At 32.5% G+C, this 12,212-nt stretch overlaps 1 protein-coding gene and 1 pseudogene across 1 annotated transcript; one reads left to right on the top strand and one right to left on the bottom strand.

The window, feature by feature from the left end:
* Positions 1–1,406: 1,406 nt before the first annotated feature.
* On the top strand, positions 1,407–4,980 carry LOC148613623 (uncharacterized). The gene is made up of 2 exons (XM_088587070.1): positions 1,407–1,657; positions 1,926–4,980. The coding sequence occupies exon 2, from the start codon at positions 1,939–1,941 to the stop codon at positions 3,181–3,183; it is 1,245 nt and encodes a 414-aa protein (XP_088443196.1). The 5' UTR covers positions 1,407–1,657; positions 1,926–1,938; the 3' UTR covers positions 3,184–4,980.
* Positions 4,981–8,063: 3,083 nt separating this feature from the next.
* LOC148613622 (uncharacterized) lies at positions 8,064–11,041 on the bottom strand (annotated as a pseudogene).
* Positions 11,042–12,212: the final 1,171 nt, after the last annotated feature.

Here is a 12,212-nt window from a genome sequence, read left to right as displayed (position 1 = left end):
ATATAGCCGTTCTCGTTATAAATTGTTTTTGCAACCTCTGGCATTATGTATGAGAGATATGAAAGCTCCATACGCAAGTGATGAAGGAATGTTGCCACAGAAAAAAAAAATAGCTGGGATGGATGCAGTGTATTACATATTCAATGATCATCTATATAACGGAAACTGAGATAAAATGCTATACAATTTGATCAGTGAACAAGATAGTTTACCAACTTACAAAAAGTTCCTTTAATTGTTCAACCGTTTGCTTGTGTACTTAAATGTTTAAGTAGATTTCCTCTTACGATTTCCGATAAGAACAGTATACAGGATACAAATCTGGAAATGTTAGCTGTTGTAAAATTGTTCAAGGTTATAAAAAATGATTAAATTAGTTCTAAAAATTTGGGTCGTAATAGGCTATGTCTACCTACATCCTTGTACAAAGAATAAACTCCCAATTTAATGCATTTATCCACGTTCCTCAATTATCAACTTAATATCTCTGCATATCAAGCACCACTCAAATAAACCTTTTTCTATAGAGTTTATATATGGTATATGTCTACCAGACTCCACAATTCTAATCATCACCACATTGATTATTCAGTGCAAACATCGGTCAGGAAAACACTGGTATGAAGAATGAACAACTTTATTGATTTTGATAATGATTAAATTCAATCAATTCAATAAAAATCAATTTCAAGATTTTCATATTTAATTTCCAATGGACGGCAGTTTAATTATCGATTTATAATGATATAGAACCAAAGACTGTTGGAAAATATCAATTGGTCACCAAAGTACTTAAGGTGGTAGACCTAGGGAAAAGGACTCTTACAAATCATTGGAACGTTTGTATTCACTATTTTACATTAATCTGGTGTAAGCATCAAAGGAAAGCTTGAAAGGCTTTACTGAAATTAAATATGATACAAACATCTCACTGATTTCAAGAGTTATATCCCTTACCCTAGCTCGACACAATCATATAACATTGTAATTGTCTTTATGGTTTACATGTATTCTAAGGAGTAGTCTATCATTATCAGCAGTAGGACCATACACATCGAAAAAAGAGAGCCTAAGAGAAGCCACGACTAAAAGGGATAAAAGTATCATTGTGGAACACCTCTTTTATAACATGATATGAACATGGCTGTTAACTTTATTCAAAAGGTTTTTGCGCATTATCTGATTTTGTTTGTAGCTGTAAGCAGCATGATAGAACTGGAAATTGAATGATGTTTACCAAGAAAAATTGTAAACAAATCATATACATTGCGAGAAGTGACTATATCCTGACCTATTTTCTTAACTTGTATTTCCGGACAAAACAATGTAACATGAAAATTTATTTATATACAACACAGTATAGTGGTCTCCATTTCAACCTATTTTTTTCTCCCATTTTTAATTCCCAAAAGGTTTCCACGCCAAAATTCTTTATCGTCTCATAAAAATGAACGATTTTTTCCATACTTCTTATCAGTAGATTTTGTCTGGTTGTGTTTAATGACCATAAGGTACTTATATATCTTCTGCAATACAATGCAAATTTTATAAAGTACTTAACCAAATTGTGATTCACAATGTCCGATTGGGATATGTAGATTGACAGGCCACTTGTGAGAATATAGTCACAACAAGTCGAAGAATACAACTGAACAAGGTAAGCAGTATTAATGTACAATTGTAAAATAATATTTGGAATAAACGGCGACCCATTTGAATCAAATATCGTAATAACAAATTATCTTATTTTCAAATCATTATTAACTTTTTTGTGTGCTATATGTGCAGATAATTATATATCATTTTATGTTCTAATATGTCAGGAAAGCACTGCTTAGGCTCTTTGATTTTAAACTGACAGTTAATATATCAAGTTTTTAAATACATGTAGATATGAAATTACAGAGGTTAATTTATTATTGTAGACAACGATTTACCATGTTTCTTGCTGCAACTTTGATCGCAATACTGACGACATCTCTAAGTTTCGGAAAAGAATTTACAACTGATGAGGTAGATAATTTGTTTAAGCAACTAGAAAGACATGGCAAGAAAATACTTGATGATTACAAAAATGCAAACCAACAAAATCAAGCGGCACAGCACATTCAGCAATACCTTACGGTTACTGTATTATCAGAACAAGAAGCATTGGAATCAAAGAACTGGGGACAAAATGTACCAGACTGGTTAGAAAATGACAAAACAAGGCTTCATGTTATTTTTAATGAAAAAATCTCACAAGGTGTGCTTCCTATCGACCCAAAAAAACCTTTACATGGCGAAGTCAAATTTTTGCATCTTGGTGAAATTAATAAGATGTTATATGCATTCACAAGTAAACAAAAGAACCAAAATCCGTATGTTTTTTTATATTCTTTTTACATACCATGTGCTAACGTCAAAGGAGTTGAATACTCGTGCTCACAAGAACTTGGGGAACATCAACTTTTAAATAACAATAAATTCCAAATGATTGTTGGATGGACGGAATTATTTCCTGGAACCGATGTACAAAGTTCCAAGTTTTTCATGGGCATCGCTGGAATTCAACAGTTTGAAAAGAAAAACAATGTCTTTGAAAAACTACCAATCGGTGCAATGGCTCAACCTTCGTCACACATATTTCAGACTCTGTATTTCACTTGTCTGAATGCCATGGACTATGACGGTTCTTGTTGTGTCATAAACTGTAATAGAAATGGGCAAACGGAGCAGGAAAAGAGGGCACAGATACTAGCGTACTACATCAATATCATGTTTGCTACATGCACCCGTCAATCAAATTGGGTCGGTTCTCTAACTCAATTGAGAATGGTTATACTATCTAATTGCATTGAACAGTATATAAATGAGAATACAGGTTCATCATGTCCAAAATTTTCTCAGCGGGGAACAAAGAAGATTTTACATTTTTGTGCCATATATTCCCAAGCTCATGCCACCCACATTGGTACTCCGGCTGACCGAAACAATCCATACAGTCATAATTGGAATCAGGGTCCAAATGCATGGAGCGCAATATATGATGGCTTCAATGCTAATCCTGCCACTAGGCCTGAGATGCACTGCTTTATGTCTGGAGCTAGTATGAAAAGTATCTGTACAAAAATGGGTCAAGATTACAAGGATTTACCAGATTTCTTAAAATCAAAAGCTCAAAATGTTGGTAAAAAACCGTAAGACTATTACCTCAATGCCAAAATGACCATTTTCACAAAACATTGGACATATGTTCGTGTCTGTATTGCAGACTCGAGGAATTTATCTTATTATCTCACAATTACTTTCCATTCTCTTCTGTGGTTTATAATATTACATTTACAACAATTCAGTCAACATAAAATAAAATATGAAATATTTTCCACCAGCCACTATAAATAAGAATAAATGTAACATCACTCCATTCTTATTAAATAAAATGGATCAAACGTGAAAAAGTAAGCATGAAAGCATTAGAATCTTTCTTGAAAAAAATTGAAACAAAACTAGACATCTGAAAAAAAAGCATTTCCAGGAACACCTGATAAATAACATCAAAACTGTATTTCCTGTATAGAACACACATAAAAAGAACTCCACAAGGAATTTGTTTGTGTTCCTTCTTGTTCGTTTTATACACTTTATTTCCATATAATCTCGTCAAACAAAATATCACATATCTTATCAAATGGTCATTTGGTAAATCAGGATGCGAATATATTTGTTCGAAATCTTTTAGATCACTTGTTAGTGACGAAAAACATAAAACAACTACGTTAACTGGACTTATTTTGATATTCTTACAGTAATCTATCTGCTGTTAGACAACATTTACGTACGCTCTTTGGGAAACCGTTTATCGTGCCAAACCTTATTCACATTTTGACCGATTCTTATTACGTAATATTTTTGTTTGCAAATAAACGGATAACACGGCAAATATGTGACAATTGAATTGCTTGCTCTAAGTATTCGTTCAGACAATAGTCAGTATGACCCAAGTGTTTATCTTACATGTATAAACACACCGGATTACGATTTTAGTAGTAGTTGGACTAAATAAATTATATTGATGTTTATCAAAATATAAACACAGTATAAACCCAGTATCTAAATAATGGTTTATATTTGCCAATATTATATACAATGTAATTTTACTATTTTCGAGAGAGACAATATTTTTTCTTTAGTTGGTTAACACTTCTCAAAGCAGTAATTTAATTTAAGATTCAAATGACATCTCTCAAGATAGGCAGTATAATGTAATGTAACAAATTATATATTATCTTCTTCTATTCTAAAGAACTCAAATGTCTTGAGACACTTCCGGTCTCATATCCTGGTATGCCATTTGAGAACGTCGAAGGTAGTAGATTCATTACTAAACTTTACACAAACCGTTGCATTCCCTTTTTACATTTAAATTCTTATTTGTCCGTGTATGAACTCAGCCACACGGAGGTGGTATTTTATCATTATGACTGAGTATGCACAGGTTACCCACATTTTTGTACCAAGCTAAATGTCTAACAAATTATCTAGTAGAACAATAATACTTTACTTAAAGAATGAAGCGATCACTTCAAAAGTTCAAATCGTTATTGAGTGGCCTTATTCGCCACAATGGCATAACTTTTTTTTCAAAGTGTCGTAGTTTATCTCTTGTATAACCACTAATTTAACGTCATGTTAGAATCTTGGAAAGTACTCCTTTAATTAAAGTGTAGTCTTAATTGTTAATATGTGTAATATAAATAGTGTTTGTTTTTTTAGTCCAGTATTTGTTTCCGTATTATTGATGTACTGCCTCTCCTTACAACGATAGTGTTCTTGCTTTAAACTATGAAATATTGATGTAATTCACATAACAATAGGTACCATAACAATAGCCTTTAATGAATGTACTTAGTACACATCTCAGCAATTCCTCGTGTAACAAAAACCTGCCTTTAGTAGTATGTCTCCCCTACTTTGTAAGATATTAAAGTATCAAAGTCACGTTATCGTTTTGAATTGTACATTTAAAATGTTTCTTTGAGTAACACAAAAATCATTTGAGTGTATACCTGATTGAGGCTTGGTAATGTCTACAGAGAGACAAAACAGAATTTCATGACAACACAAACTGTTCCTTTTAATACTGTCAATCAAAACAACACATTGACAGTTAATTTCTGGTGGTCAAATTTTTCCTCAAATTTAACTCGACCACGAATGAATCTTCCATACAAGTTCTAGTTACCAAGTTTTGGGTCGGTTAAATTATGTTAATAGTATACAGTGAGTTTTCACAAAAATTAATATGATTAAAAAAAACCCCACAAAAGTGCAAGGAATTTAATATGAAATAATCAAGGGAACCAAGGTTATAGCGGTAATCAAAAGAATGTAATCCAGGGACAAAGACCAGACATGGAAAACAGACATACACAAAAAAAAGAACATGAAGTAACTAAAATCATACATAAAAAGGTAACAAAGCAAATGACCACTTAAAACTAGGAGCATGGACCAGGGGCACCGGAAGGGAAAGCGTCCTCTGATTTTTTATAGAAGCACCCGCCGAGTTGCTAATAAAAAGTCAAGTCCGGGGTCAACAAACAAGGAAAGGAAAACTATGACACGTTGCATAAATCAGTTTTCATAATGAAAATGGATACACCATAACGATCCACGAGTTCATGATGACGACCATGAACATTCTGTAGTGATGACTTCAATCTTGTAGCAACATAAGGCTGTTCCAGAAGCCTATTTGTTAGAGTTCTAGCGCGATACAAAAAGTCTGCATAGTTTCGGCAAGCTCTGGCATAACGTATTAGTTGTGATATGAACACTCCATACGCAGATGCTGAAGTGATGTTGCCACAGATGAAAGGAAAGTTGACAATTTTGAATGAAACATCATCACGTTTGTCGTAATTTTTGGTCAATAGTTTTCCTTTACCATCGATTTCTAAGTGTAGGTCAAGAGATGAGGCTGACTTCACAGTCTTTGTAGTGGATATTTTCATCTCATATTAGACAAACTAACTCAACTTTAAGAGGGATTAAACAAGACAGTTGGTTCGTATCTTCCATCAATAAGAAATTTGTTAAAATAGTGTATGAATACATGCAAAAGCTTATCTAAACAGGTTTTTGTTGTGATTATTCTTTCCTTTTTAATCTCGTTCTGATTTCTGTGTTCACATATGAATAAGTATGCAGTGTTTTCTCAAAGGTTGTAGTAGAAGTGAGAAATTACAAAAAAAAAGACTTTTTGTATCGCGCTAGAATTCTAACAAATAGGCTTCTGGAACATGGTTTTGTTGCTACAAGATTGAAGTGGTCACAGAAGTTTTATGGTCGTCATCATGAACTCATGGATCGTTATGGTGTATCCATCTGCACCATGCAAACTAATTTATTCAACGGGTCATAGTTTTCCTTTCCTCGTTTTTCTACCCCGGACTAAACTTTTTATGAGCAACTCGGCGGGTGTTACTAGTGCCGATGATAGTGACTGTGCAATTTTAGCAATTTGTTAAACAAAATTAAGAAAAGTTCAAGATCTATGAGAAACATAGATTATATAACAGTTTCCCTTACTCCAGAGACAGACAATCCTAAAGACAGAAATGCTCTTCTAATTGTGATTGCAACCTTCCTTTAGGGTACATTGGAGTGAAGAAAGTTCCTACAGTGATAGCTGGTATTAGGAACAACGAGATGATGGACATAAAAGTTAAGAATTACTTCCTGGTATGTGAGAAACTTTAATAAAAGAAAACTTCAAGGAGTTATTAACATTTCCAAGACCAACCAGTGGTTACCAGACTGTGACGCCAACTTATATAACGCTAAGCTTTAAGACAAGACTTTAAATGAACTGTCAGTTATAATTGATCTTATGTGTTTTCATCACAAGGATATATACATGTGTTGTGAACTATTGTGAACCTAATTGATATAAAAACAAAACACACAGTTGAAATACATGTAAAAAGTTTTGAATGTGCATTGATATATATGAGATGTTATAAGTGTTATAAAGTGGATTTCAGTTAATCACGTATTCGCAAGTGACTAAATTTCAATCTGTTTCTTATCTCATCCATGAATAAACATTCTAATATTAAAATGACACAAGACAAAATAATGGAAAACTGCTCTGAATTGCATAAATATTTTCAAAATTTTCTCTAGTTTGATGTACACGTGTATGTAAGTAAATATTGTGATTCAAATGACAAATACATATAAATATGATTTATATATACAGTGTATGTCTGTATTGCTTGTGTTGCATCTCAGCCTCTTCTTACTTATAAGGCATTGGAAACAGGTGGTAATCCAACATTCACTCTAAAAAGTACTTGTCGAATGCTTTGTTTATTCCTAGCTGGAAGGAATGCACGATCAGAAGTAAAAATAGAACAGGCCTCTCTCTGAGTATGTATAATGGTGTATAGTCGTGCATTGCCATCAATTGTATATTTAAGTCCATTATAAAATGGCAGTGCTGAGTCTATTCTCTTACAGAACTCTCTTACAATATTAGGCAGTGTACTTTTAAAGTCTTTTAAACTGAAGATATCACCTATCTTCGAGTTAAGCTAAAAAGCATTCTACATCATCCGTTATTGAGGCACGATGATGTTCATTGAAACAAATTTTTAGTGTTTGAATACGTCTCAGTTCCTGCAATTCTGTGTTGGTAGTGATTTCCACAAAAGTTTCTCTGGTAAATCATGTAAGGTTGTCCATTGGTATAGAAATAGAATATACAACGATAAATTAGGAGATTCGTTTTGATTTCCACTAAGTTGAACATTACTGCAACCAACTGTCTAAAATTTTATTTGATTGATCATTTTCTCATTGACTTACAATTCATATACAACTGCATGTGAAGTTATCAATTCTGAAAGATAAAATAATGAACTACATATATCATATCAAAATTTTTAAGCATCATCTTGTTTAAAGTTTTTGTGAAATTTCTGAAAATTCTGCTCCTGACACTTTCGCTTCAGCTTATTCAATGTTTTGAATAAAAATGGTTTAACTGCTACTCAACCTAAACAAAATTTTCAGTACTAAAATTTATTTCCGTTCATATCAAGATAAGTGAAGTCGTAACAATACCTGTGCCATGACATCAGTTCATGGACAATGTAACCCAGCATCTAATGGTTGGCTATCCATCTCTGAAGCTGACTCATGGCTCTATATTCTGAAGCCTCGTGCCACCTGGCAATAGTTGTAACATGCTCTGCTTCCTTATCAAATCCATTGTTCTGCATACTTACAGCCGCTTGGTGAGAAAGAAAGTAGTTTTTCGGCATCTTCAACAGAGTGTTGTCGTTGTACTGTCAAAGCAGCATGCGTGAGTAATCCGTGAGGATCCAGCAAGACTTTGTCAAATGCTCCTGGGTTAAGATCTGGGTATCGACATTCACTTATGGATTTGGCATTTCTTTTCATGATGTGATTGTGGTCTCATATCTCATGGATATCTTTTATAGTGATTTGGGACTTCTGGGACATAAAGATGTTGTATAAAAATTCTCCCTGCTTCTTTTAGTTCCTCTATCATATGTCTGTAATAATAAGTAGCTATCAGACTTCTGTACTTGTCAAGGGTGGACTCGGGAGTGTCTCGACGGATTGGAAAGGTGTAAACCCACCAGATACTAATCGACCTCTAAGATTGGCAACGGAATCTACGAAAGTTACACCATCATTCAGTAGTTCAACTATTTCAAACAGAATATTTGCTTGTACAGCTTCGTTTGGTACTTCCGCTACAGGGAATCCATCTATATTTATGTAAAAAACATATACATGTTATTGAAAAACAACTGTGATTTAAATTTGGGGTATTACTATTACACAATTCTAAACTTTTCTCTCAAGAAAAACCATATTTGCATTACAGTTTAATTGTTATATCCTCACTAATGAGTTTCTTAAAAATTAAAAAAGATAAATTTCAACAAAATATTTATCGTAACTCTACGAACTTGTTTTTATAAATAATCATACCAGTGAAAACGAGTAAGCAGCAGTCTGTTGATACATGGAAAGTAATGATGTTTTTAAATAGAGTCAATACAAGAAAAAAGAAATGAAGGTGGACAGACCTGACTGTATCTTCGAAATTTCGAAGTTTAACGAGATTATGAACTACAAGTATCTAACAAGATAATGAAGTAAGTGTATTGTATAAATTTTATTCAAGCATCCCTGACCCCAGCAGGCGCGTAACAGGTTGAAGTGTAAAAAGTGCCATAAATTCAGTAAAATTGTCGAACATAAATATGATGTATTATTTACATACCTCCTGCATATGTCAGCAGTACCTCGGAAGTTGCCTTCGACTTTTTCCTAACAGCCTCCTTAGCGTAATAAACTATCTGCCATGTAGGTAAGGGTTCTTTATCTCCCCGTGTCTGCAAATAGCTAAACTATCCATCAGTTAAAAGGCCTGAAAAATAAGTCAATTATTTTAGTACATAAATCAATAAAAAATTCGGTATATTTACTGCTGAACTCATCTTTCTTTATCATAAATTTTAATGTGTTAAAAGAGATCTGTCTCATGACATTGAGTGGGAAACAAGACATCAGAGGGCCTATCAAGACTGCTGTGTGCCAGGCTGGATTGGATGTTGTTTGTATGTTTGTATGTTGAAAAATTAAAATAAAGGAATTGAGTGATGTTGTTAGAACAACCGACAAAAACAATGTTTATTTTCAAATTAAACTGATTAACGAAATACAAAAGTTGAATTTGTTATGTAGTGGAGAAGGGGACTCACTGCTAAAATGGATTTGTGTGATAATTATATAGCTTTGTAGTGGCGTGTTATTTTAAAACCAGAAAATCTTGTTATTATCATTATCCTTGCATAATTCTATACATGTATGTCTTATGATTTTCAGTTCATAATAATAACCCATGAATATATTTTTAAAAATCAGATAAAGCATCTGAGTGAAAATTTTAGAAGTACAAAAATGTGATTTGCAAAGTATGTTAATTTTAGTCGAAACAAAATAAATAAGAGAGTAGAAGTCTTTTTCATATGTCCCAAGATAGAAATATATAGATCAGCAGAGGCATACACAATGCTTATTCTTAACATGTTATTAGACAAATACCAAGAAATCATTATTACTAACTAAAGTTTTGCCTAGAGAGGATCATCAATATCTTCAGTTAGCATGCCATTCCGCATGGGTTCACGTATAAATCTACCAAGTCAATCTTTACATTCAGCATCCAGTGTCTCCAACCATTTGTAATAATCTTCAGGATAGGTACATGAAACAATTCAACATTTATTTTCTAAAACACAATGTTAATATTTTTTGGCAAGTACAATTATGATGGAAAGATACACAATTCAGGAACTTAATGTTGCCACTTGTACAAGCACACTAAAATGTTGTTCTGTCAAAAATATAAAGACAATACAATATGTACAAACATGATGTTCATTGAATATTTTTAGACTATAGCTATTGGTATTTTCAAATTTGTGATTTTCGAGTGTAAAATTGAGAAAAAATATGGTAAATAATGTCCCCCATTCAAACTGTGAATCCATCCATGTATTTGTTTATACAGGGCTTTATAGATTTTTTTTCTAAACTTTTCTCAACAATCATCTTTTGATTCAGCATTGGACTTAATCAAGTAAAGTAAAATTCTTATTTTTATCCCTGCATTTTTATGATTATATATTTTTACATAATTCAAGACTCATGGGACTGTTGACTGCTATGGGCAATGGCAAACTTCTCCTTTAAGGTCATGAAACTTACAAATGAATCTTAAATTAACACTTAACCCATTCCTGTACAATTCCTTATCGATTCGTAAACACATATTGTCATAAAAATATGTTAGACTTAAAATAAAATTCCGAATATCACGTATTTTTAATAGGAATTTATAGAAAGATAAAATGACCTTGGTTTTAATAATGGACTCGGATGGCTGTTGTTGCCCTCAGTGTTGCCTCGGGCCATTACAGCCACCCTTGGCCATTATCAATACCTCGGTCATGTTACGGGACCAATATGGAAAAGGACATTCATCAACACAATTATTTATTATTATACATACGTAATATCTTGGTAAACACTGACGATGTTGACAATACTAAATACATCACGTTTGTCGTAAAGTATAGTCAATAGTTTTCTTTTATAATGTTAAACTGAAAGAGGCGCCATAAAATCAATCATCATCATATACTAGGAGAACGCAAGCAAAAATAGGTCAGGCAAAACTGATATTAAGAACAAACATTGACATATGATAAAATTAAAATAAATTTCAAAGTTTTCATTTTATTTAATTACCAATGAACGGCATTTAATTTAAGTTGTTGATAATAAATATCCCGATATGTAACCGCAGGATGTTCAGGAATAAAAATTGGCCTCACAAGTACTTAAATATCAATACATAATATTGCATATTTCTTTCTGCTTTACTAGTGCTTTATGGAGTTGCATATAGTCATCAACAATAGAACCATACACATCGGTAAATGGATATCCTTAGAAAAGTCCACTGACTAAAATTGATGACAATAAAATTGTGAAACATCTGTTTTATAAAATGATATGAACATGGCTGTTAAGTCTTTTAAATGAAATATATTGTTCAAAAGGTTCATGCACGTTATCTTTTTTTTGTAGCTGTAAGCCGGAAGGAAGTAATGTTTACCAAGCAAAATTCTCAACAAATCATATATATATTTCAAGAAGTTACTATATCCTGATCTATTTTTGTAACTAGTATTTTTTTGAGAAATTGTCGTGTTTGTATTGTTTATATACAACACAGTAAATAAAGTGGTCTCTATTTCAACCTATATAAAACTCACGTTTTTGATTCCCTCATGTTTCTACGCTAAATTTTTTTTATCATGCACGATTGCTTACATAATAATTCAACTGAACAAGGTAAGCAGTATTGATGTACGATTATATAAGATTAAGCATTTGGAATAAACGGCGAACCTTTTCTGCAAAATATTCATGTTTTCAAATCGTAATTAACTATTTTTGTGTGCAACTTGTGAAGATAATTATGTCTGTATTTTTCTCATACAATTTTATAGCAGGAAAGCACAATTTAAAGTCTTTTATTTCAAATTGTCTGCTAACATATTAAATTTCTGTTTGTTAAGTTTTAAAATACACGTATTTACCCAGTTATTAGTGGA

The sequence above is a fragment of the Perna viridis genome, chromosome 6, assembly GCF_037379345.1.
Source record: "Perna viridis isolate PV_CMFRI_1.1 ecotype Kerala chromosome 6, ASM3737934v1, whole genome shotgun sequence".
Classification (NCBI taxonomy): Eukaryota; Metazoa; Mollusca; class Bivalvia; order Mytilida; family Mytilidae; genus Perna; species Perna viridis.
This window is presented reverse-complemented; position numbering and strand designations above follow the sequence as displayed.